At 46.5% G+C, this 27,885-nt stretch overlaps 1 protein-coding gene across 3 annotated transcripts; it reads right to left on the reverse strand.

The window, feature by feature from the left end:
* Positions 1 to 1,192: 1,192 nt before the first annotated feature.
* LOC129831383 (TGF-beta receptor type-2-like) lies at positions 1,193 to 27,417 on the reverse strand. 3 transcript variants are annotated; one of them, XM_055894738.1, is made up of 4 exons: positions 26,994 to 27,417; positions 4,746 to 4,896; positions 3,453 to 3,643; positions 1,193 to 1,729 (listed from the first exon to the last, which is right to left on the reverse strand). In XM_055894738.1, coding segments are annotated over exons 1-4 (417 nt in total). In that variant the 5' UTR covers positions 27,067 to 27,417; the 3' UTR covers positions 1,193 to 1,727. The 3 variants fall into 3 exon arrangements, with proteins under 3 accessions (XP_055750713.1, XP_055750712.1, XP_055750711.1); XM_055894737.1 differs by having other exon boundaries at positions 1,193 to 3,317; XM_055894736.1 differs by having other exon boundaries at positions 1,193 to 3,643.
* Positions 27,418 to 27,885: the final 468 nt, after the last annotated feature.

The raw sequence follows: 27,885 nt of genomic DNA on the forward strand, positions 1-27,885 counted from the left end.
TTTCATAACACATTTCCTGCAATTTTACTCATTTTGCAATGGGCATAGAGAAGAAATGTGCAGTTTTACAGCACATTTCCTGCAATTATACACATTATGCCATTGGGTGGAGAGAAATGTTTACAGTTTTAAAGCAAATTTCCTGCAAATTGATACATTTTGTAACGACTTAGGCAATGTTAATATGATATCTGAGTGAGAATGACTAACCCCCTGGAGGTTTGCCCCTTAGACAAACTACACTGTTAAAATGAAGTGCTTTGAAACACTAAAACTAGTGGCAACTGAGCTGCCACCACCTTAAAGGAGACAGAACCTTAGCTTTGCTGGAGTTTTGAAACACATGAGTGTGAGGGTATTGGGACCGATTTAAAGGGACATTTCAAACTTTTCACCTCATTCATCATCTCCAACACCAACCCAACATCAACATATGTGAAAATGGCACGTTTCTATGTTTTGTAGAGAAAAATATAGAGGAAGATGAGTGTTTCTAATGACATCATATTTGGTTAAAATCGCATGATGCATACTGATGATGTCATTGGAAACACTTATCTTTCTCTATCTTTTTCACTACAAAACATAGAAACGTGCCATTTTCACATATGTTGATGTTTGGGTGGTGCTGGAGATGATGAATATGACATTGACATTTTTTACAATTTCTCTTTAAGGTGTACTGAAACATTCATCCTGAGGTGTTCTGAAACATGACATGGTATGTTGTAACGCCACGTAATCAAGAGTTGTGCAACACCTTGCCAGAGACTTGGAGCACTAACCCAGAAAAGGTTGAAGACACTATTATGGTGTTTTAGTCCTGTGTAGTGCAGAATTAGATCCCTTCTCTTTTAGTGTTGTTTACACTCTCTAAAGCTCCCAAACACTATGACGGTGTTTTGAGTCTTGTCTAGTGCAGAATTGGAAACCTTCTTCTGGCGTTTCCAAGTACTGTAATTACTAATGAACTCCTCATTGGTAATTCTAAAAGGTCCAATGTTCAGTATAATGCTCAAACAAAGAACAAGAGAAAATAATGTTTTGTGAAAACAATCCACCAGTCATCCATCATGCGAATGCATCTGACCTGAGTCTTTATATTCAGATGATGGTACATGGCATGCTAAGTTGTTCAGATGGAATCACAGTACAGTTCATATGATTGACAGTTGAGTTGACATTAGTCAAATCAAAATCAAATCAAATCAAGTTTATTTTATATAGCCCTTCGTACATCAGCTAATATCTCGAAGTGCTGTACAGAAACCCAGCCTAAAACCCCAAACAGCAAGCAATGCAGGTGTAGAAGCACGGCGGCTAGGAAAAACTCCCTAGAAAGGCCAAAACCTAGGAAGAAACCTAGAGAGGAACCAGGCTATGAGGGGTGGCCAGTCCTCTTCTGGCTGTGCCGGGTGGAGATTATAACAGAACATGGCCAAGATGTTAAAATGTTCATAAATGACCAGCATGGTCAAATAATAATCAGGAGTAAATGTCAGTTGGCTTTTCATAGCCGATCATTAAGAGTATCTCTCCTGCTCCTGCGGTCTCTAGAGAGTTGAAAGCAGCAGGTCTGGGACAGGTAGCACGTCCGGTGGACAGGTCAGGGTTCCATAGCCGCAGGCAGAACAGTTGAAACTGGAACAGCAGCAAGGCCAGGTGGACAGGGGACAGCAAGGAGTCATCAGGCCCGGTAGTCCTGACGCATGGTCCTAGGGCTCAGGTCCTCCGAGAGAGAGAAAGAAAGAGAGAAGGAGAGAATTAGAGAGAGCATACTTAAATTCACACAGGACACCGGATAAGACAGGAGAAGTACTCCAGATATAACCAACTGACCCTAGCCCCCCGACACATAAACTACTGCAGCATAAATACTGGAGGCTGAGACAGGAGGGGTCAGGAGACACTGTGGCCCCATCCGATGATATCCCCGGCCAGGGCCAAACAGGAAGGATATAACCCCACCCACTTTGCCAAAGCACAGCCCCCCAAAGCATTAGTCTGTGATTCTTGTCTTGATTGACTTTGGTTAAGGACTGCCCAGCCGATGGGTAACGTAGTTTGTATATACGTTTTTTTCTGCAGGGACACAGAGAAATAGTAAATAATAATAATCATGATATTACATGAAAGCATAATTAGGTTATCAAATCCTATAATATTAATAAATTGCAATATGAATATACAATTATTAAACATATCGGTAGCAAGCAAAATGCATATGTGATTAAGCTATGCAAATATAGCAACAGATAACAATATGGGTAACACTTTACTTGACACCCAGTGTCATAACACGTTATGACATGGTCAGAACCATGCCATAACAGATGACATAACTTGTCATAACCTGTCATAATATGGTCATTACACTGTCATGACCCATATATTTACACCTGTTGTGACATATATTGTGTTATTTCATGGCCGGTTATGACACCTACATTTATTGAAATTATTTTTTTCACTGCCAGTCATGTATTTTTAATCATATTTTAAATAACTTGTAGAAAATACACTTTACGACACTGTCATGAAGCATTACGACCATCCTTTGTCACTTTACTTAGACTAAGAAAATACACTTTAAGACACCGTCAAGAAGTATTTTGACCATCCTGTGTTACTTTAATTGGAAAAAGAAAATACATTTGATTCTCGGACCAAGATTATAACCAAACACTACAGCCAAAATGCCTCTGCGATATAAAACCTGTTTGCAATCTTGTACCCAAAGGTTGCAAGATCGAATCCCCGAGCTGACAAGGTAAACATATGTCGTTCTGCCCCCTGAACAAGGCAGTTCACTGTTCCTAGGCCGTCATTGAAAATAAGAATTTGTTCTTAACTGACTTGCATAGTTAAATAAAGGTTAAATAAAAAATAAATAAAACATTTGGAGGGTGTACAACAGTAAACAAATGTTAGCATTCATGTTTGGCACCAAACATGACAACCTAATAAGGAATTGCATAAGCGTTTATTACAACATATGGTAGAAGAACATGTGTGAGTTACGTCAAAAGTGTTAGTAAACTATATGATCAATTGTAATAGCTAGCCTACAAAACACAATCAGCCATGACAGGTGACATAGCACCAGATGGGGACTCCCAGAAGGTTTTATTTTTTTAACCTTTATTTAACTAGGCAAGTCAGTTAATAACACATTTTTATTTACAATGACAGCCTAGGAACAGTGGGTTATCACTGCCTTGTTCAGGGGCAGAACGACAGATTTTTACCTTGTCAGCACGATCTAGCAACCTTTCGGTTACTGGTCCACCGCTCTGACCACTAGGCTACCTGCCGCCCTATAAAGGTGAAGAAGACACGGTTGTTGCACTCACATGACCAATCATAATGCCTACAAAAGGCAACCTTGAGCATGACATAACAGGTGACATTGCACTACATAGCAGGTGACATAGCACTACAGAGGGACTCACAAGGAGGGAAGAAAATGTGGTCGTTGCACTCGTCCTCGGAGCAGGAGCAGATGAAGAACTGGGAGCCCATGCCATTCCTCTCCCTCGTCTCACACTTGCTGTTGTTATAGTCCTCCAGCACCAGACCATGCAGCTTATGGGCTGGGTTGTGGCATATCGTGTCTATGGTGACATTGTCGTCTTTCTTCCTCCTGGAAACAAGACAACAGGAGCCATTAGTTCCACTCCAATTCAGTTTTATTAAACAGAGAGAACATTTAAGCTATTGATAAATACAGCAATAAAAGGGAAAATAACTTTTTTTAAACTAACAAACCGGAGTCTAAGCATTAGGGTAATGATTTGAAACAGGGGTCAGGTTAGGTTGTACAGAATGTATCGCCCAGTTCCAAAATACCACCGTACACGTGCAGTGAATAATCCTGAAGGTGCACAAATGGACCTACAAATGGGCTCCTCAGGTCTCCTGCTGGGTGGTGTGGAGCGTATGTAGTGAAACCCTTTTTAAGAGGTGTTGCTGTGAACATGGCATTAGGAGTTCAACTGACTTCAGCTCCGAATGCTATGAATGTGATGAGATAATGTGGTATTGCTGTAATGACCTGGGTGTCGCGGGGGTGCGAAGTCAAACGCAGGAGACAGCAGAGCTTCAATAAGTTGAGTCTTTTAATCCCCAACAGTCCAACACAAATGTCCAACACGGACGAACTGGGTGAACATACACTACGGTCCAACGACACGAGCAACAATCCCAGTCCACAAATATAATCTCCACTCCCGAAATCCAAAAGGTATACAAAGTAACAATCCCGCACAAAGACGCCTACGGGCTGGCTGACAAATAAAGCCATACTAATTACCCACTTAACTGAACACAGGTGTAACAAATAAACACATAAGGAGGGGGGAGGAAAAAGAGTCAGTGGCAGCTAGTAGGCTGGTGACGACGACCGCCGAACGCCACCCGAACGGGAAGGAGAGCCTGCCTCGGTTGAAGTCGTGACAATTGCCTTCAGCTTCGAACAGGAGGCCAAATCTAGTTCTCCACTTTCTTTAGTGGGATTAGTGGGTGGGGCACTTTTGGGTTTAGCTACTTAGCTTAACCTTGTTCATGGCAAAAGTCGTATTTAAATGACACATCACCAAGCAAGATTATTTGTTTCTGCTCTGTCACACACTACCATGGTCATAGGGTTTCACTGTACCCACTACCCAGCATGCTCTCCTAAGGTCAAGTTTAAAGGTCATTCCAACTCCCAATGAGAGATGATGAGGGGTGCAGTAGTCACTCACCAAATGCTGACACACACGTCCTCTGGATGGGGGCAGATGGCTGTGATACTACAGGCGGTCATACAGCTCCCTGTGCCCGTACAGCTGGTAGACTCAACGTCACAGAACTTACACAGACGCTTCAGCTTCAGCATAGTCATTGATGAGGCCACTGAGGTGGAGACACAAAGAGATAGGGGTAAAGACATTAGATTGATCGTTTATAAAGGGATACTGTTTCGTAAAGCAGTCAATAGTTTGTACATTTAGGTTACTCATGTGTTGTGAAATATGTTCACTCTTCACTGCAGCCAACATAAGACATTTGACCGGGATTAAATTTGATTGCACTCGAATACAGCTTTTAAAGGCAATGTTACCGTGTTCGCGGAGATAGCATTTGAGGTAAACGCTGCAGATGTTGGCTCAAATGGAAATCCCCTTTAAATGTTTTGGCTTGAACCCCAGTCATTATTTGCTTTCTTAAATGGGTCTAAACTGTATTGACCCAGAGAAGATGATAACTTTGCTCGACTTAGGAAACTGACATTTCCCTCCAACTACACAGACAAACAAAAGGCTACAAACATTACAAAGGCGAACTTTCTCATCTAATATATTACATATTAATCTGAACCTTTCCTACACTGGAAGAGTATGGCGTGTGGTATATCAGTGAGTACAGTAAAACATTAACCTCACATCTCAGTCCAGACTACGTGAAGGAATGTATCATTACTGTGAGACTTGACAATTTTACATTGAAAAGAATATGTGAAATAGACAAAAAGGAATGTCAAAATGTCAAGGAAAATTAAATAATTAGTCATGCTATCCCGTGTTTTATTGTTTAAAGAATTGTCTCTTGTTATATGCTAGTGTTTTTTCTAACCTGATAAAAACTGGTCTTTGTGGGACTTAGTCATAGGACTGGGCGTATAGCTAAGGTCCGTTTGGGTGCGATCGCAGCATGTGACGTCCCGTAGGTTTACTACACTGCTCAAAAAAATAAAGGGAACACTTAAACAACACAATGTAACTCCAAGTCAATCACACTTCTGTGAAATCAAACTGTCCACTAAGGAAGCAACACTGATTGACAATAAATTTCACATGCTGTTGTGCAAATGGAATAGACAAAAGGTGGAAATTATAGGCAATTAGCAAGACACCCCCCCAAAACAAGAGTGATTCTGCAGGTGGTGACCACAGACCACTTCTCAGTTCCTATGCTTCCTGGCTGATGTTTTGGTCACTTTTGAATGCTGGCGGTGCTCTCACTCTAGTGGTAGCATGAGACGGAGTCTACAACCCACACAAGTGGCTCAGGTAGTGCAGTTCATCCAGGATGGCACATCAAGGCGAACTGTGGCAAAAAGGTTTGCTGTGTCTGTCAGCGTAGTGTCCAGAGCATGCAGGCGCTACCAGGAGACAGGCCAGTACATCAGGAGACGTGGAGGAGGCCGTAGGAGGGCAACAACCCAGCAGAAGGACCGCTACCTCCACCTTTGTGCAAGGAGGTGCACTGCCAGCGCCCTGCAAAATTACCTCCAGCAGGCCACAAATGTGCATGTGTCTGCTCAAACGGTCAGAAACAGACTCCATGAGGGTGGTATGAGGGCCCGACGTCCACAGGTGGGGGTTGTGCTTACAGCCCAACACCGTGCAGGACGTTTGGCATTTGCCAGAGAACACCAAGATTGGCAAATTCGCCACTGGCGCCCTGTGCTCTTCACAGATGAAAGCAGGTTCACACTGAGCACATGAGCACATGTGACAGACGTGACAGAGTCTGGAGACGCCGTGGAGAACGTTCTGCTGCCTGCAACATCCTCCAGCATGACCGGTTTGGCGATGGGTCAGTCATGGTGTGGGGTGGCATATCTTTGTGGGGCCGCACAGCCCTCCATGTGCTCACCAGAGGTAGCCTGACTGCCATTAGGTACCGAGATGAGATCCTCAGACCCCTTGTGAGACCATATGCTGACACATGCACATTTGTGGCCTGCTGGAGGTCATTTTGCAGGGCTCTGGCAGTGCACCTCCTTGCACTAAGGCGGAGATAGCGGTCCTGCTGCTGGGTTGTTGCCCTCCTACGGCCTCCTCCACGTCTCCTGATGTACTGGCCTGTCTCCTGGTAGCGCCTGCATGCTCTGGACACTACGCTGACAGACACAGTAAACCTTTTTGCCACAGTTCGCCTTGATGTGCCATCCTGGATGAATTGCACTACCTGAGCCACTTGTGTGGGTTGTAGACTCCGTCTCATGCTACCACTAGAGTGAGAGCACCGCCAGCATTCAAAAGTGACCAAAACATCAGCCAGGAAGCATAGGAACTGAGAAGTGGTCTGTGGTCACCACCTGCAGAATCACTCCTGTTTTGGGGGATGTCTTGCTAATTGTCTATAATTTCCACCTTTTGTCTATTCCATTTGCACAACAGCATGTGAAATTTATTGTCAATCAGTGTTGCTTCCTAAGTGGACAGTTTGATTTCACAGAAGTGTGATTGACTTGGAGTTACATTGTGTTGTTTAAGTGTTCCCTTTATTTTTTTGAGCAGTGTATATACCGAAAGTCACATGTATGGAAACTTGCAGAATGGAGGACATTATAGTGTTTACTGTTGTGAATGCAGTTATACGGTTGAGCCCTCAGGCGATCAACCTCATGCTATCTTATTAAATATGCACAGACAACTAATTGCCTTTTACATACTGTCTGCTGACTGCCACGTATACAAAAATGATACATTTTTCTATAAAAGCAGAGACCCAGCTGTGTTTGTGAAGGTTTCAACTCTGAACCAACAGCAGCTGAAAAGATGAGCTCCTACAAATATTGAAATTTAAATGTTTTTTTTTTTTTAGAGTAAAGTACATCGAAAAAAAAATCTAAAGAAAACTGCAAACTGAATAGGAGACCAAACAAGCAGCAAACAAAGAAGAAAGGCTTTTGAAAAAGTAACAATTTTTTTCATAAAATTATACCGTTTTCTTAGCTAGCTAAGTTGTTTACCTGTTGCTAGGCAGTTGCTAGGGACATTCCTGGAAGAAGCTAGCTAGCTAACAAGGAGTGTCTAGTTGGCAGAAGAGAAGAAGGGACAAAGAAGGGACAAAGTGGGACAAAATAAGGACAGAATAAAAGAGAAAGGGGGGAAAGGGGACATTAAGGTGAAGCAGTCCTCTAAAGACACAAAAGACAATAATACAAGAAACAACACTTCTATTGCCTCTCCCTCTACGATACGCACTTCCGGGTTGGAGCGAGTAGTTGCATTCCGCTTTGCTCCACAGGTAGTATTACATTTCATTTCATTACAGTACAACAGTTTGATTTGTTTGATCTTAGCTGGCTACATAGCCGTCTTTGTATCCAAGATAATTGTGTAGTCTAGAGTAATTGTCGAGGTTACCTAGCCAGTTAGAGGTTACCTAGCCAGCTACACTTTCAAACAAAGTCAACAACGCAGCCACTGCTAGCTAGCCTATTTCACCAGCCAGCAGTACTATATCATTTTAGTCAATAAGATTTTTTGCAACGTAAGCTTAACTTTCTGAACATTCGAGACGTGTAGTCCACTTGTCATTCCAATCTCCTTTGCATTAGCGTAGCCTCTTCTGTAGCCTGTCAACTATGTGTCTGTCTATCCCTGTTCTGTCCTCTCTACACAGACCATACAAACGCTTCACACCGCGTGGCCGCTGCTACTCTAACCTGGTGGTCCCAGCGCGCACGACCCACGTGGAGTTCCAGGTCTCAGGCAGCCTCTGGAACTGCCGATCTGCGGCCAACAAGGCAGAGTTCATCTCAGCCTATGCTTCCCTCCAGTCCCTCGACTTCTTGGCACTGACGGAAACATGGATTACCACTGATAACACTGCTACTCCTACTGCTCTCTCCTCGTCTGCCCACGTGTTCTCGCACACCCCGAGAGCTTCTGGTCAGCGGGGTGGTGGCACTGGGATCCTCATCTCTCCCAAGTGGACATTCTCTCTTTCTCCCCTGACCCATCTGTCTATCGCCTCCTTTGAATTCCATGCTGTCACAGTTACCAGCCCTTTCAAGCTTAACATCCTTATCATTTATCGCCCTCCAGGTTCCCTTGGAGAGTTCATCAATGAGCTTGACGCCCTGATAAGTTCCTTTCCTGAGGATGGCTCACCTCTCACAGTTCTGGGTGACTTTAACCTCCCCACGTCTACCTTTGACTCATTCCTCTCTGCCTCCTTCTTTCCACACCTCTCCTCTTTTGACCTCACCCTCTCACCTTCCCCCCCTACTCACAAGGCAGGCAATACGCTTGACCTCATCTTTACTAGATGCTGTTCTTCCACTAATCTCATTGCAACTCCCCTCCAAGTCTCCGACCACTACCTTGTATCCTTTTCCCTCTCGCTCTCATCCAACACTTCCCACACTGCCCCTACTCGGATGGTATCGCGCCGTCCCAACCTTCGCTCTCTCTCCCCCGCTACTCTCTCCTCTTCCATCCTATCATCTCTTCCCTCTGCTCAAACCTTCTCCAACCTATCTCCTGATTCTGCCTCCTCAACCCTCCTCTCCTCCCTTTCTGCATCCTTTGACTCTCTATGTCCCCTATCCTCCAGGCCGGCTCGGTCCTCCCCTCCTGCTCCGTGGCTCGACGACTCATTGCGAGCTCACAGAACAGGGCTCCGGGCAGCCGAGCGGAAATGGAGGAAAACTCGCCTCCCTGCGGACCTGGCATCCTTTCACTCCCTCCTCTCTACATTCTCCTCTTCTGTCTCTGCTGCTAAAGCCAATTTCTACCACTCTAAATTCCAAGCATCTGCCTCTAACCCTAGGAAGCTCTTTGCCACCTTCTCCTCCCTCCTGAATCCTCCTCCCCCTCCTCCCCCCTCCTCCCTCTCTGCTGATGACTTCGTCAACCATTTTGAAAAGAAGGTCGACGACATCCGATCCTCGTTTGCTAAGTCAAACGACACCGCTGGTTCTGCTCACACTGCCCTACCCTGTGCTTTGACCTCTTTCTCCCCTCTCTCTCCAGATGAAATCTCGCGTCTTGTGACGGCCGGCCGCCCAACAACCTGCCCGCTTGACCCTATCCCCTCCTCTCTTCTCCAGACCATTTCCGGAGACCTTCTCCCTTACCTCACCTTGCTCATCAACTCATCCTTGACCGCTGGCTACGTCCCTTCCGTCTTCAAGAGAGCGAGAGTTGCACCCCTTCTGAAAAAACCTACACTCGATCCCTCTGATGTCAACAACTACAGACCAGTATCCCTTCTTTCTTTTCTCTCCAAAACTCTTGAACGTGCCGTCCTTGGCCAGCTCTCCTGCTATCTCTCTCAGAATGACCTTCTTGATCCAAATCAGTCAGGTTTCAAGACTAGTCATTCAACTGAGACTGCTCTTCTCTGTGTCACGGAGGCGCTCCGCACTGCTAAAGCTAACTCTCTCTCCTCTGCTCTCATCCTTCTAGACCTATCGGCTGCCTTTGATACTGTGAACCATCAGATCCTCCTCTCCACCCTCTCCGAGCTGGGCATCTCCGGCGCGGCCCACGCTTGGATTGCGTCCTACCTGACAGGTCGCTCCTACCAGGTGGCGTGGCGAGAATCTGTCTCCGCACCACGTGCTCTCACCACTGGTGTCCCCCAGGGCTCTGTTCTAGGCCCTCTCCTATTCTCGCTATACACCAAGTCACTTGGCTCTGTCATATCCTCACATGGTCTCTCCTATCATTGCTATGCAGACGACACACAATTAATCTTCTCCTTTCCCCCCTCTGATAACCAGGTGGTGAATCGCATCTCTGCATGTCTGGCAGACATATCAGTGTGGATGACGGATCACCACCTCAAGCTGAACCTCGGCAAGACGGAGCTGCTCTTCCTCCCGGGGAAGGACTGCCCGTTCCATGATCTCGCCATCACGGTTGACAACTCCATTGTGTCCTCCTCCCAGAGTGCTAAGAACCTTGGCGTGATCCTGGACAACACCCTGTCGTTCTCAACTAACATCAAGGCGGTGACCCGTTCCTGTAGGTTCATGCTCTACAACATTCGCAGAGTACGACCCTGCCTCACGCAGGAAGCGGCGCAGGTCCTAATCCAGGCACTTGTCATCTCCCGTCTGGATTACTGCAACTCGCTGTTGGCTGGGCTCCCTGCCTGTGCCATTAAACCCCTACAACTCATCCAGAACGCCGCAGCCCGTCTGGTGTTCAACTTTCCCAAGTTCTCTCCCGTCACCCCGCTCCTCCGCTCTCTCCACTGGCTTCCAGTTGAAGCTCGCATCCGCTACAAGACCATGGTGCTTGCCTACGGAGCTGTGAGGGGAACGGCACCTCCGTACCTTCAGGCTCTGATCAGGCCCTACACCCAAACAAGGGCACTGCGTTCATCCACCTCTGGCCTGCTCGCCTCCCTACCTCTGAGGAAGTACAGTTCCCGCTCAGCCCAGTCAAAACTGTTCGCTGCTCTGGCACCCCAATGGTGGAACAAACTCCCTCACGACGCCAGGTCAGCGGAGTCAATCACCACCTTCCGGAGACACCTGAAACCCCACCTCTTTAAGGAATACCTAGGATAGGATAAAGTAATCCTTCTAACCCCCCCCCCCCCCCTTAAAAGAGTTAGATGCACTATTGTAAAGTGGTTGTTCCACTGGATATCATAAGGTGAATGCACCAATTTGTAAGTCGCTCTGGATAAGAGCGTCTGCTAAATGACTTAAATGTAAATGTAAATGAACCATTCTTGGTGAAGGTTGGTTGCTTCATTTTAAAAAATCATAAACATTTTCGTTTGAAAGAATCTGCATTCTCACTCTTCCTATAGAATTGCTACCACAATATGGCGACGAGGATGGGATGGCTAACTCTACTTGCTCCCGAGGAGACGATGTTGAACTGTTTGCGCAGAAGCTGCGTTAGACGTGGTTTAGTGAGTGGATACGCAATTCAGAACAGACAAAATAAATTACGGGTGAGACTGATTTTCTTTAAAACATCATAGAAAATCCTGTTCTAAGAACAGGTTGTGCACATCATGTCTTTTTTTGTAGCAAAAACACCCCTAGTTAGAAACGTTATTGTAGTAGAGTTATTTCTGAATAGGGGAAGTCCTAGAAGTAATTCCACGGCAAACATCCTGTTGAAGCAGTGTAACCCTGTAGGAGCAGGGGACATCTCCGATTGGGATCTTTCCAGAAATATCCTGGTTAGAGACAGGGGTTGTGTTTCTCTGTTGAAGCAGAGCCATGGGATGATATGACATGACTACAAGTTACGTGATTCCAGGGCACAATCCTGAGATAGACAAACATAAATATTCCTGCAGGTTTAAAATACACTGCTCAAAAAAATAAAGGGAACACTAAAATAACACATCCTAGATCTGAATGAATGATTTGTTCTTATTAAATACTTTTTTCTTTACATAGTTGAATGTGCTGACAACAAAATCACAAATATTATCAATGGAAATCAAATTTATCAACCCATGGAGGTCTGGATTTGGAGTCACACTCAAAATTAAAGTGGAAAACCACACTACAGGCTGATCCAAATTTGATGTAATGTCCTTAAAACAAGTCAAAATGAGGCTCAGTAGTGTGTGTGGCCTCCATGTGCCTGTATGACCTCCCTACACCGCCTGGGAATGCTCCTGATGAGGTGGCGGATGGTCTCCTGAGGGATCTCCTCCCAGACCTGGACTAAAGCATCCGCCAACTCCTGGACAGTCTGTGGTGCAACGTGGCGTTGGTGGATGGAGGGAGACATGATGTCCCAGATGTGCTCAATTGGATTTAGGTCTGGGGAACGGGCGGGCCAGTCCATAGCATCAATGTCTTCCTCTTGCAGGAACTGCTGACACACTCCAGCCACATGAGGTCTAGCATTGTCTTGCATTAGGAGGAACCCAGGGCCAACCGCACCAGCATATGGTCTCACAAGGGGTCTGAGGATCTCATCTCGGCACCTAATGGCAGTCGGGCTACCTCTGGCGAGCACATGGAGGGCTGTGAGGCCCCCCAAAGAAATACCACCCCACACCATGACTGACCCACCGCCAAACCGGTCATGCTGGAGGATGTTGCAGGCAGCAGAACGTTCTCCACGGCGTCTCCAGACTCTGTCACGTCTGTCACATGTGCTCAGTGTGAACCTGCTTTCATCTGTGAAGAGCACAGGGCACCAGTGGCGAATTTGCCAATCTTGGTGTTCTCTGGCAAATGCCAAAAGTCCTGCACGGTGTTGGGCTGTAAGCACAACCCCCACCTGTGGACGTCGGGCCCTCATACCACCCTCATGGAGTCTGTTTCTGACCGTTTGAGCAGACACATGCACAATTGTGGCCTGCTGGAGGTCATTTTGCAGGGCTCTGGCAGTGCTTCTCCTGCTCCTCCTTGCACAAAGGCGGAGGTAGCGGTCCTGCTGCTGGGTTGTTGCCCTCCTACGGCCTCCTCCACGTCTCCTGATGTACTGGCCTGTCTCCTGGTAGCGCCTCCATGCTCTGGACTCTACGCTGACAGACACAGCAAACCTTCTTGTCACAGCTCGCATTGATGTGCCATCCTGGATGAGCTGCAATACCTGAGCCACTTGTGTGGGTTGTAGACTCCGTCTCATGCTACCACTAGAGTGAAAGCCCCGCCAGCATTCAAAAGTGACCAAAACATCAGCCAGGAAGCATAGGAACGGAGAAGTGTCTATAATTTCCACCTCTTGTCTATTCCATTTGCACAACAGCATTTGAAATTTATTGTCAATCAGTGTTGCTTCCTAAGTGGACAGTTTGATTTCACAGAAGTGTGATTGACTTGGAGTTACATTGTGTTTTTTAAGTGTTCCCTTTATTTTTGTGAGCAGTGTATATATATATATAAGCAACACTGATTGACAATACATTTCACATGCTGTTGTGCAAATGGAATAGACAAAAGGTGGAAATTATAGGCAATATATATATATATATAAAATATTAAAAACATTGTTCAAGAAAATGAATTGTACGGGTAAACAGTTGGTTATGATTGGGAAACCAGATAAAATGTAAACCCTACACGGAAATGTGCATTGGAGGAACTACCTTGTGGGTACAACATTTAAAATGACAGAGTAATTCAAAAATATTTTGATGGAGAAGAAATTACTCTTTTCAAATTCTAAGAAAGGAAGACGTTCCTAACCAAATAGTGTTTATTTTGTGTGTTTGTTTCTGTTTCCTGAGTGTGTGTATTGACAAGATATTTGTATTGTGGATGGACGATGGACCCTATCAGCCCGACTGGCTGCACTGTGTGATTAATAAAGGAACACATATTCTCCAGTAGTAAATTGGCAGATGTTCCAGTATTGGTTCTAATACAAGGTATCAAAACCTTTACCAATAACTTTCTCTCTGGGGAAGTGGGTATCAATACCTTGGAAAAATGTTAAATTGGCACATATTAGAGCCATGAGTGAGTAAATTTAAGCACTCTGGCCACGGTAAGGAAGAGGTAAACTATAGCAAATCCATAGAGAAACTAAAAGAAGCGCAAGTGTATTCTACCAATTTGGCTCAAATACGAAAAAATCAAATCATGGATGAATTTGGCAGCATTTCCCTGCTGACGGGAAATATGCTAGAGCCGATACAAATTCATTGCTTTAACAAATTAGGACAGTTTGCTAGTTACGCTATCCGTTTGAACCGCATAGCATATCATTATAGCAGTATGTACTGGTAATATATGTTAGCTAGCTACCTAACGTAAGTTGGCTACTAATACATCGAACTTGCCTGTATATTAACTATATGTAATCTAACTACCCAACGTTTATTGACTTGATTATTCACGTCATTCTTAGCTTAGCTAAATGGTATAGTCGTTGTGCATTCTCATCGGACATTGTTAATTCGGGTGCTTCGAAAATTCGCTTTGGCTATCTGCTCAGATTTCAGAGCACTCTCATCTGAATGTACCAGAGCGCAGAATAACTGATGAATATACTAATGCTCAACACCCGTTGAATATAGCCGGTGTCAGTAAACGTTGGGGGTAAAGAAACATAATTAAATTGTTGTCAACAGCACAGTTAGTCACCATCGCTTTGGATAACATGCCGAACCAAATCTGCTAGGGTGAGTATTCTAGTCAGAGGGAGGAGGTGTTCTCATTTGCGTTTGGAAGTAGCTAGTAAGCTAGCCAACTTTAGCCAGTTAGCTTGGGTGCTTGACTGCCGTTGTGAGGTACGAACTCTCAGATCAACCCTGCCCCTCGGCCAGAGTGGGCAGTGTACACTCTGAACAGTCTGAATTTTCAAACACCCGAAGTTGTGGTAATTTGCTAACAAGCTAGCAAGAGGCTGCATAGCAACAGCATCAACTTCCGGTAGACATGCAAAGCTCAGCTGAAAGGTTACCATTTGTTTACAGTATACTAAAATGAGCTAATAGTATATAGTATGAAGTATATACTCATTGAGTATGTGTTTTATAGTATATTAGTATGGGTATTTGTACACCGTTTGGGTATGTGAGTATATTGATAAAATGTGTACGTATGTTTTGATTGCAGGTTTCAAACCTGCTATGTAAATGGATACTGCGGGGGTAGCGGAAAAATACGGAAAAGTGAGTGTAGGGGCATTATTGGCAAAATTTACAACAGGAAAAGTATTATATTTATTGGGGAAACAGGCAGAATCGAAAGCGATATGACTACTACCCATGTCTTTGAACATGGGACCAGTAACAATACCCAGATAATTTTACATGGCGATGGGTGTGGAACTGATTTAGGGGTTGGATAATCCTTGCGAGAATGAAAGGCAGTGGATATTAGGTAACATATTAAAATTGTCAGTACATATGGGCGAGAGCACGAATGATGTTTACAAATAGTCCAACTTTGTATCACGCCTCATTAAAACAATTGCTAAAAGGGTGTACATTTGAGGTTTCTGTGATGATACAGTATGTAGTGACTTATTATTGGCGTAAAATGATGAAGAAACTCATATGCCAGACATCACCACGTTAGTAAACTATTTGGTAGAGCAGGGTCACAAGGCATCACATGGTACAACCAGCGTAAAACAAGAGATAACATATTTGGGCGTTTCGATTTCGGAAGGCACGAATCACACTACACGTGATCGAGTAGGAACAATACGTTCCTTGACAAAACCAAACAGTCCTTGTAGACTCAAGAAAACCCCAGGGGTTTTAATCTTGTGAGACACTTTATTACGTCTTCTTATAAAATATATGTATACAATTGACAAAAGGGAGGGGTCACGAGTAATTAAAGTGGCCTCCCTGTGGACAGAAGTTATCGTGTTTGTTTGACTGTAATTTAAAACATATTGTTCACCTGGTAAAGTAAACGTCAGACGGAAAGACGGAGGTAGAGTATAGTAGAGATTGAGAGGGCTTCCGAGTTAAAGCAAACAAGGGAACCCGACCCCTCCTGTCTCAGCCTCCACTACTTATGCTGCAATAGTTTATGTGTTGGAGGGCTGAGGTCAGTCTGTTATATCTGGTGTATTTCTCCTGTCTTGTCCGATGTCCTGTGTGAATTGAAGTATGCTCCCTGTAGTTCTCTCTCTCTCTCTCTGTCTCTTTCTCTCTTTCTCTCGGAGGACCTGAGCCCGAGGACCATGCCTCGGGACTAGAGATCGAGCGATTAATTAGGGCCGATTTCAAGTTTTCATAACAATCGGTAATCGGCCTTTTGGATGCCGATTATGGCCGATTACATTGCAATCCACGAGGAAACTGCGTGGCAGGCTGACCACCTGTTACACGAGTGCAGCATCAAAATGACCTTGTGGCTGCAAGGAGCCAAGGTAAGTTTCTAGCTAGCATTAAAATGATCTTATTTAAAAAAAACTATCTTCACATAATCACTAGTTAACTACACATGGTTGATGATATTACTAGGTTAACTAGCTTGTCCTGCATTGCATATAATCAATGCGGTGCCTGTGTCACGTTCCTGACCTGTTTTCCCTTGTTTTGTATTTATTCAGTATGGTCAGGGCGTGAGTTGGGTGGGTTGTCTATGTGTGATTTTCTATGTTGGGATTTTGTGTTCGGCCTGGTATGATTCTCAATCAGAGGCGGCTGTCAATCGTTGTCCCTGATTGAGAATCATACTTAGGCAGCCTGGGTTTCACTTGTGGTTTGTGGGTGTTTGTCTACCGTGTTAGGGTTTTCACCACACAGTACTGTTTCGGTTTTCTGCACTTCGTTTATTGTTTTGTATTTCAGTGTTCCGTTTCGGTTTTAATAAATCATCATGAGCACGAACCACTCTGCATATTGGTTCGATCCTTCTCGCCTCTCCTCGTCCGATGAGGAGGACGAAATAGACAATCGTTACAGCCTGTTAATTTATTATCGAATCACAGCCTACTTCAACTTCACCAAACAGGTGATGATTTAACAAAAGTTCATTCACGAAAAATGTACCTAACCATAAACGTTAATGCCTTTCTTAAATTTAATACACATAAGTATATATATATTTTTTTAAACCTGTATATTCAGTTAAAATAAATTCATGTTTGCAGGCAATATTAACTTACGGAAATTGTGTCACTTCTCTTGCGTTCAGTGCAAGCAGAGTCAGGGTATATGCAACAGTTTGGGCCGCCTGGCTCATTGCAAACTGTGAACTAATTTGCCATAATTTTATATAATTATGACATAACATTGAAGGTTGTGCAATGTAACAGCAATATTTAGCATCTTCACAATGTCCTTCTGGGATTGATTTGCACTTTTCGCACCAAAGTACGTTCATCTCTAGGAGACAGAACACATGTCCTTCCTGAGCGGAATGACAGCTGCGTGGTTCCATGGTGTTTATACTTGCGTTTGTACAGATGAATGTGGTACCTTTGGGATTTGCTCCCAAGGATGAACCAGACTTGTGGAGGTCTGCAATTTTTCTTCTGAGGTCTTGGCTGATTTCTTTAGATTTTCCAATGATGTCAAGCAAAGAGGCACTGAGTTTGAAGGTAGGCCTTGAAATACATCCACAGGTACACCTCCAATTGACTCAAATTGTCACGCCCTGACCTTAGAGATCCTTTTTATGTCTCTTTTTGGTTTGGTCAGGGTGTGATTTGGGGTGGGTAATCTATGTTTTGTTTTTCTATGATTTTCTATTTCTCTGTTTTGGCCAGGTATGGTTCTCAATCAGAGACAGCTGTCTATCATTGTCTCTGATTGGGAACCATACTTAGGTAGCTTTTTCCCCCACCGTTCTTTGTGGGAAGTTAACTTTGTTTGATGGCACTTAGCCTTAAGCTTCACGGTTTGTTTGGTAGTGTTTATTGTTTTGTTCGGCGTCATTTTTATAAATAAAAGAAAATGTACGCTCACCACGCTGCACCTTGGTCCTCATCTTTCAACAGCCCTGACAGAACTTCCCACCCTCAAAGGACCAAGCAGCGTGGTAAGGAGGAGCAGCGTGGCCAGGGGTATGAGACAACCAGGGAGGAGGTGGAGAGGTGGTCGGTCGACCCAGGGAGAGTGCCAGAGCCCGCCTGGGATTCTATGGAGCAGTGCAAAGAGGGATACCGGAGGATGGAGTCGGCGAGACGAACACGGCTGGCAAGGTAGCCCGAGGGGCAGCCCCCAACATTTTTTGGGGAGGGGGCACACGGGGTGTGTGGCACACGGGGAGTGATCCATGGCACGAAGCCTCCAGTGATGATCCATGGCACGAAGCCTCCAGTGATGATCCATGGCACGAAGCCTCCAGTGATGATCCATGGCACGAAGCCTCCAGTGATGATCCATGGCAAGAAGCCTCCAGTGATGATCCATGGCACGAAGCCTCCAGTGATGGTTCATGGCAAGAAGCCTCCAGTGGTGATCCATGGCACGAAGCTTCCAGTGATGATCCATGGCACGAGCCTCCAGTGATGATCCATGGCACGAAGCCTCCAGTGATGATCCATGGCACTAAGCCTCCAGTGATGATCCATGGCAGGGAGCCTCTAGCGACGGTCTCCAGTGACGGCCTCCAGTCCAGAGCCTCCAGCGACGGTCTCCAGTCCGGAGCCTCCAGCGACGGTCTCCAGTCCGGAGCCTCCAACGACGGCCTCCAGTCCGGAGCCTCCAGCGACAGTCTCCAGCGACGGTCTCCAGTCCGGAGCCTCCAGCGACGGTCCCCAGTCCGGGGCCCACAACGAGAGTCCCCAGTCCAGAGTCTCCAGCGACGGTCTCCAGTCCGGAGCCTCCAGCGACGGTCTCCAGTTCCGAGTCTCCAGCGACGGTCTCCAGTTCCGAGTCTCCAGCGACAGTTACCAGTCCGGAGCCCCCAGCGACGGTCTCCAGTCCGGAGCTTCCAGCGACGGTCCCCAGTCCAGGGCCGGCAACGAGGGTCCCCAGTCCGGGGCCCGCAACTGGGGTTCACAGTCCGGGGCCCGCAACGGGGGTTCACAGTCCGGGGCCCGCAGCTAGGGTCCCCAGTCCGGGGCCCGCAACGAGGGTCCCCAGTCCGGGGCCCGCAACGAGGGTCCCCGCACCAGAGGCGCCACCAAAGTGGGGTGAGCCAGAGGTGGAGCGGGGTCTACGTCCCACACCAGAGCCGCCACCGCGGTTAGATGCCCACCCAGACCCTCCCCTGTAGATTCAGGTATTGCGGCCGGAGTCCGCCCCTTGGAGGGGGGGGGGGGGGTACTGTCACGCCCTGAACTTAGAGAGCCTTATTTATGTATCTTTGTGGTTTGGTCAGGGTGTGATTTGGGTGGGCATTCTATGTCCTTGATTTCTATGATTTGTGTTTCTATGTTTTGGTCAGGTATGGTTCTCAATCAGGGACAGCTGTCTATCATTGTCTCTGATTGGGAATCATAATTAGGCAGCCCTTTTTCCCACCTGTGATTGTGGGTAGTTATCTTTGTTAGTGGCACTATAGCCCTGTTAAGCTTCACGATTGTTTCTTCGTTTCTTGTTTTGTTGGCGACATTTACAAAAAGAAAAGAAAATGCACACTCACCATGCTGCACCTTGGTCTCCTTCCGACGACGGCCGTGACAGAGAAGTTAGTGAAATTCTACATTTGTATAAAAATATAAAGGTATCAGATCCGGCCGTAGAGGGAGCTCCCAAATAAGTAAGACCTGGCTATTGGTTTGTTTGTTTTGCCCTACGTATTACCAGCGCGCGCACACACACATACACACACCACACACCACACACCACACACACACACACACTATGAATATTAGTTAGTGGTGTTAATACCGTGTTTGATTTATTGTGTGGGGTCTTTTGAAATTTGGTTGTAAACCAGGTAAGCGGAATGATGGAAGTATTTGAAATGTTTTACATCGTTTTTAAGAACAGGGAAAGAAAAGAAAAAGAAAATACTTAATAAGGCTGACTGACCTATAACCTATGTTCTGGCTTCCTGGGGAGGCCTGATCACATTGGGTGAGATTTAAATGTGTTATGCAAACACTAATAATTAGGAAGAAGTTTATATTTTAGCAATAGTCCTATGTGTTATTCAGACCACGTGAAAGAGAGAGAGAGAGCACTGTCCCTGAATGAGGGACACCTGTCTGTAGTCTATTTTACCATTACCCTATGGGATACAATTATTTCTTTATGGAGTTATCAAGAGTGATAATTCTAATTTGATTTGTTATTCTAATTTGTTTATTTTTGATTTAACAGGCCCTTGGTAAATATGCTAATGTGTTTCTTCACGTCTGGCTATAAAAGGAAGAAAAGTTTTTCCTACCTTGAGTTTAATACATGTATTGATGTTGTTGTGTTGTTTGTTTGTTGTTGTCTTGCTTCTCATCAGATTGGGTGTGCTGTAGGGTCGGGATGTCTCCCTAAGGATTGTCCTTAGAACTACCTGACCCTGTAACTTTGTAGTGAGATTGCCAAGATGATAGGGACAATTTGGGGGGAAATGGTTTAAACTGTCTTATTCTTTTGTTTTAGAAATCTGACAATGGCGTTCAGTAGGGTCCTGCACTTCTCCTACCGAGTGCAACATGAGTCCACGTGGAGTGAGCATGGAGAGAGATCCCGTCAAAACATCTTTCATGCTGCTGCTGTAGTGGTAGGAAAATGGACAAGACATAATGGACTGTAAAGGACAGTGGCGGCTCAGGTGAGAGACATTATCAAGGGCCATCCACTTTGAACATGTGCCATTAGAAGTACAAACTGAAACAGTATCTGAAGAAAAAGTTGAACGCACGACAGGAGGAGGAGTGCCCAACAACCGTGCCCGTAGTTGTTTATTTGGGGTGTCAGGTTGATTGTGGAGGTCTGCACACTGCAAAATGTATAGTGTGTATAGTAAGAATGCATTGAGATACCGATCTGTCATTAACATGCCACTCACGACAGTGTAAGACAGGGATAAACGGTGGCTGAATGAGAAAAGTTAATATTGGTAATAAATTATACAAACTGTCTATATGTAATTACATTATATTGTGTTGTGTTGGTGTGTGTTTGAGTGAAAGATTCAATGTGAAGCATTGAAGACTGTCATTGAAAGCAGGGGTTTTGTTTTACCATGTTATCAGAATTGTAATGTTAAAGCTCATCAATACATGTGGCTTTCTGGATGATACAGTACAATTGACTTGAGCATGTTTTATTATGTTTATAACTACACATGTGTTTGAGACAGAATGTCTGCAGAAGAGTGTGCCAAATGATAAGACCATTGCTGTACATTTATACCCCAGGGTAAGGGTAACTTTACTATTGTGGTGGAACATCGGTGATCACACCATAGAACATCAACCAGACAACGATTGAAATCGATTTGGATTGGTTCAGTAACTATTTGGTGTTATGGGAGCTACAATATTTCATTGGTTGATTTATGGCTTTTTTTTTTATTTTTTTTTATACAATAATGCTTATTATAACTTGTGTTAAAAAATTGTGCAGCAAAGCCATTGAGACTATTTTTGCCTTGCCATTACTGACCCCTGAAGGAGACGCCTCAGAACACTATTTACCTGATTTATTTCCTATGTCTGATTACATGTCACCATTTTTATTATTATAATAATTTTTTTAACCTTTATTTAACTAGCCTCCTTGGGCGGAAATGACATACACTTTGAGAGGAGTTTTTCTGATGATATAATTACTCCTAACACTTCAATACATAACATATCCTGTATCTGTTACGTGCCTCCTAACGAAGGGAGGTGCAGGAATCAGGAGCAGGAGAGCAAGGAAATCCAGTGGCAAATAATGTTTATTGAGCAGTCCCAACTCAACTACAAACATGGGACTGAAACACGCCCAAACGAGGTTGCCACACACACAGGGAAGAAAGTGCTACAACTGCAGAGAGAAAAGAAACCCCGTGGTGCAGACACGCACCCCTACTAACGTAACCACAGAAAAACAATCCCGCACAAAGACTAACAGGCAGCGGAGGTAAATATACCCACCGAAATCAACTAATAAAACACAGGTGTAAACAATACAGACAGACACAAACGAAAAGGAAAAATGGATCGGTGGCAGCTAGTAGGCCGGCGACGACGACCGCCGAGCACCGCCCGAACAGGGAGAGAAGCCACCTTCGGTGGAAGTCGTAACATTCCCCCCCCTGATGCGCGGCTCCTGCAGCGCGGACGCCGGCCTCGAGGACGACCCGGAGGACGAGGCGCAGGGCGATCCGGATGGAGGCGGTGAAACTCACTCAATAGAGATGGTTCCAAGAGGTCCTCCACCGGCACCCAGCATCTCTCCTCCGGACCCTACCCCTCCCAAAACACGAGGTACTGCCGGCCCCTCACCCGACGCCTGGAATCCAGTATGGATCGCACTGTGTACGCCGGGGCCCCCTCGATGTCCAGAGGGAGGGGGGGGGGGGGGGCTCCCGCACCTCAGCTCCTTGAAGTGGACCAGCTACCACCGGCCTGAGGAGAGACACATGAAACGAGGGGTTAATACGGTAATAAGGGGGAGCTGTAACCTATAACACACCTCATTTATTCTCCTCAGGACTTTAAATGGCCCCACAAACCGCGGATCCAGCTTCGGGCAGGGCAGGCGGAGGGCCAGGTTTCGGGTCGAGAGCCAGACCCGGTCCCCAGGTGCGAACACCGGGGCCTCACTGCGGTGGCGGTCAGGGCTCGCTTTCTGCCGCCCATCGGCCCGTCTCAGGTGCCCGTAGATGGCCTCCCAGGTTTCCTTTGAGCGCTTCACCCAGTCCTCCACCACAGGAGCCTCGGTCTGGCTCGGATGCCACGGTACCAGGACCGGCTGATACCCCAACACGCACTGAACGGGCGAAAGGTTAGTTGAGGAGTGACGGAGTGAGTTCTGTGCCATCTCTGTCCATGGAACGTACCTCGCCCACTCCCCTGGCCGGTACTGGCAATACGACCGCAGAAACCTACCCACATCCTGGTTTACTCTCTCCACCTGCCCATTACTCTCGGGGTGAAGACCAGAGGTCAGGCTAACCGAGACCCCCAGACGCTCCATGAACGCCCTCCAAACCCGGGACGTGAACTGGGGACCCCGATCAGTGCCGGAAGAAGTGAGTAAATAGGGCCTCCGCAGTCTGTAGGGCCGTAGGGAGACCGGGCAAAGGGAGGAGATGACAGGACTTAGAGAACCGATCCACAACGACCAGGATCGTGGTGTTACCCTGGGACAGAGGAAGATCAGTCAGGAAGTCTACCGACAGGTGTGACCAAGGCCGTTGTGGAACGGGGAGGGGTTGTAACTTCCCTCTGGGCAGGTATCTAGGAGCCTTGCACTGAGCGCACCTTAGCTAAGGTGGGCCACCAGTATTTCCCCTTAAGGCTTCACACCATCCTATCGATACCCGGATGACCAGAGGAGGGTAACGTGTGCGCCCACCGAATTAACCTATCACAAACACCAAGCGGGACGTACCTCCGTCCAGCTGGACACTGAGGTGGAGTAGGCTCTGACCAAGATGCCCGCTCGATGTCCGCGTCCACCTCCCACACCGTCGGCGCCACCAGACAAGAGGCCGGAAGTATGGGTGTGGGATTGATGGCCCGCTCCTCTGTATCGTACAGACGAGACATTGCGTCTGCCTTAGCGTTCTGGGAACCTGGTCTATACGATATCATAAATCTAAATCTGGTGAAAAACATGGTCCACCTTGCCTGGCGAGGGTTCAGTCTCCTCGCCGCCCAGATGTACTCCAGATTACTGTGGTCGGTCCAGATGAGGAAAGGGTGTTAAGCCAATGTCTCAACACCTTCAGGGCATTTACGACAGCCAGCAACTCCCGGTCCTCGACGTCATAGTTTCGCTCCGCCGGGCAGAGCTTCCTCGAAAAGAAAGCGCAGGGGCGGAGCTTCAGTGGCGCGCCCGAGCGCTGTGAGAGCACGGCTCCAATCCCAGCCTCGGATGCGTCCACCTCCACTATGAATGCCAAAGAGGGATCTGGGTGAGCCAACACGGGAGCCTCAGTAAACAGAGTCCTCAAGCGACAAAACGCTCTGTCCGCCTCAGCCGACCACCGCAGACGCACCGGTCCCCCCTTCAACAGTGAGGTAATGGGAGCAGCCACCTGCCCAAAACCCCGGATAAACCTCCGGTAGTAATTGGCAAACCCTAAAAACCGCTGCACCTCTTTTACCGTCGTAGGAGTCCCAATTACGCACGGCTGCAATGCGGTCACACTCCATCACCAACCCTGATGTGGAAAGGCGATAACCCAGGAAGGAGACGGCCTGTTGGGAGAACACGCATTTCTCAGCCTTGACATATAGGTCATGCTCCAACAGTCGCCCAAGTACTCTGCACACCAGAGACACATGTGCGGCGCGTTTGGCGGAATATATCAGAATGTCATCGATATACGCCCCCACACCCTGCCCGTGCAGATCCCTGAGAATCTCGTCAACGAAGGATTGGAAGACTGCTGGGGCATTCTTCAACCCATACGGCATGACGAGGTACTCATAATGGCCGGATGTGGTACTAAACGCTGTCTTCCACTCATCTCCCTCCCGGATACGCACCAAGTTATACGCGCTACTGAGATCCAGTTTTGTGAAGAAGCGTGCTCCGTGAAATGACTCCGTCGCCGTAGCGATGAGAGGTAGCGGGTAACTGTACCCCACCGTGATAGAATTTAGTGCCTCTATAGTCAATGCACGGACGCTGACCTCCCTCCTTCTTCTTCACAAAAAAGAAACTCGAGGAGGCGGGTGACGTGGAGGACCGAATGTACACCTGCCTCAGAGATTTAGAGACATATGTCTCCATAGCCACCGTGTCCTCCTGTGACAGGGGATACACGTGACTCCTGGGAAGTGCAGCGTTTACCTGGAGGTTTATCGCACAATCCCCTCGTCGATGGGGTGGTAATTGGGTGGCCCTCTTTTTACAGAAGGCGATAGCCAAATCGGCATATTCGGGGGAATGTGCACGGTGGAGCTTTGGTCTGGACTCTCCACCGTCGTTGCACCGATGGAAACTCCCACACACCTACCTGAGCACTCCTCTGACCACCCCTGTAGAGCCCTCTGTTGCCACGAAATAGTGGGGTTGTGAAAGGCCAACCAGGGAATCCCCAGCACCACTGGAAACGCAGGTGAATCAATGAGGAAGAGACTAATGCTCTCCTTGTGACCCCCCTGTGTAACCATGTCCAGTGGAGCCGTGGTCTCCCTGACCACCCCTGTCCCTAATGGTCGACTATCTAGGGAGTGCACATGGAAAGGTTTGTCCATCTGAACCATGGGAATCTCTAACCTATGCGCGAAACCGCGGTCCATGAAATTCCCCGCTGCGCCTGAATCTACTAGCGCCTTATGCTGGGAATGGGGGGGGAAAAAATCAGGGAAAGAGATTAACACATACATGTGACCAACAGGGGGCTTTGGGTGAGCCTGGTGCTAACTCACCTGGGGTGCCCGAACAGTACTCGGCCTGCCGTCTCGACTCCCAGACGAGCTCCTCCAGCACCGGTCGGCAGTGTGCCCTCTCCGACCACACCCAGTGCAGGAGGAGGCTCCTCCTACGATCGCACTCACTGCAGTACCCTCTAACTCCATGGGTGTTGGAGCAGAGGCGCTGGGAGGTGGAACCAACAGGACCCGATCCGGATGCCCGCGCGTAGCCAGCAAGTTGTCCAACCTGATGGACATGTCCTCTAGCTGGTCCAGGGTGAGGGTAGAGTTTCTACATGCTAGCTCCCTTCGGACGTCCTCACGTAGGCTGCACCTATAGTGGTCAGGGCCCTGTCGTTCCACCCTCCGCCTGCGGCCAGGGTCCTGAACTCCAACGCAAAATCTTGAGCGCTCCTCGTCTCCTGCCGTAGATGGAACAGATTCTCTGGGTAGTTGTCCCTCGTCGAGTCTGGTCCATCCCAGACCGCATTGGCCCACTCCAGAGCTTTGCCTGACAGGCAGGAGAGAGGGCGTTCACACTCTCACCTCCCGAAGGAGTCGGGTGCACGGTCGAATAAAGCGCTACACACGGAGGAGAAACCTCTACTCCTAAACTCACTACCAAACGGCACGACTGCCGAGAGAAAAGAAACCCTGTGGTGCAGACACGCACCCCTACTAACGTAACCACAGAAAAACAATCCCGCACAAAGACTAACAGGCAGCGGAGGTAAATATACCCACCGAAATCAACTAATAAGACACAGGTGTAAACAATACAGACAGACACAAACGAAAAGGAAAAATGGATCGGTGGCAGCTAGTAGGCCGAGTGCCCGAACAGGGAGAAGAGCCACCTTCGGTGGAAGTCGTGACAGTACCTACTTCCTCTTTACAGAAACATCATGCCACACACTCAAATTCTTTTCTGATGTGAGTTCCTCTTGGAAATACTAGTGCTTATTTGAATTATTTAACATCTACATTATGCTCATACATTCCATCCCCGCTTTAGTAAAAAATTTGGGTATAAATGTATCACAGTTCCTGAATTCCTGATATTGAACAACAATGACTACATAATTTGCGTACATTAAAAACTACTATGCATACAAATTCGCAATAACACCAGCCAATATATTTGTGAGATTAAGCTCAAATGAGCTAAACATTTTGCCTTCCACCAAAATGTATAGTTTTATGGCTGGATTATGTTTGACAACATGCTAAAAAAAACTGAATGACCATTTAGAAGTTGTAATTTGGGGAACCAGAAACATGTGTCAATGTTCGTTACAATAACCTCATAAATGTTTCAATAATTACTTGATTACCCCGATAACACTAACCAACCACCAACATTCATAGGTTACTATAAATAAACATATAACTCACTTTTCTGTTCTAACAGAATACTACCAAACATTATCGTTCCCCACCAGAAAGGGGAAAAACGAAGTAGCTCCATTTAGAAACGGACTATAAACTCCTCTTCTTTTCATTTACTAAAGCCTTGATAATAGTAAATATCCAGACTTTAATTCGAGACGTTCTTCGGATTTTCTTCGGTCTGCCTGTTGCTCTCATGCGTCTCTCAAACAGCCTCCGGTTAGAAAAGTAAATAGTTCAGGCAGAACTTGCCGTATATGAGTCAGACGGTATGTATGCACTTTTCATGAAACAGGAAATCTTCAGAAAGGGCAGGACTGTTTTTTTCTTCTTCTCTAGGCTACTTCTGAACTTCTGGGCTTGTGGCTCACTGGTCTTGAAACATGTTATTATGGCCACAAAACTTATAGCAAGGCAAAACTTGAAATGACACGCTCCAAAATAGATGGCAATGACTTCAAAAGAAGTGAGGATAAGTTTACATCCAAACAAAACGTATGAACTTAACACCTCTCTACTTACAATTCTGCAACATTGTTGAAATTTTTACACACTTCACTGTGCCATTTACCATAACACACAAATGATTGATCAGCCAAAATACAGCTGTGTCTGATGTCAGAACATGTATGACAACATTACATAAGTTCTTTACTTGCTATACTAACACTTTTTCACATGGACCCCTGATACATTGTCCCCCTCCTGCATATCTCTCTTCCTGAGGAAAGCTATTATTCATCAGAGGGGGGGGGGGGGGGGCAGTAGAGGTGGTGAGTGGCCTGGGTGAGTGCTCCTTGATGTTCCTCTGTGTTGGTTTGATGGGTGGCACTCAGGGGTTAAGTCAACTGTTAACACCCATAAATTAATGGTTTATTGCTGGGCTTCGCCAGCATAT

Source organism: Salvelinus fontinalis, chromosome 32, assembly GCF_029448725.1.
Source record: "Salvelinus fontinalis isolate EN_2023a chromosome 32, ASM2944872v1, whole genome shotgun sequence".
In the NCBI taxonomy this organism is placed as follows: Eukaryota; Metazoa; Chordata; class Actinopteri; order Salmoniformes; family Salmonidae; genus Salvelinus; species Salvelinus fontinalis.

Excerpts from the sequence above, each read along its gene's own strand:
- LOC129831383 (XM_055894736.1), bottom strand. The coding sequence starts at position 27,066 with ATGGAGCTACTTCGTTTTTCCCCTTTCTGGTGGGGAACGATAATGTTT. Across the intron at positions 4,897-26,993 it reads TATTCTGTTAGAACAGAAAA|TGGCCTCATCAATGACTATG; the intron begins GTGAGTTATATG and ends TCTCCACCTCAG. Across the intron at positions 3,644-4,745 it reads GACGTGTGTGTCAGCATTTG|GAGGAAGAAAGACGACAATG; the intron begins GTGAGTGACTAC and ends TCTTGTTTCCAG.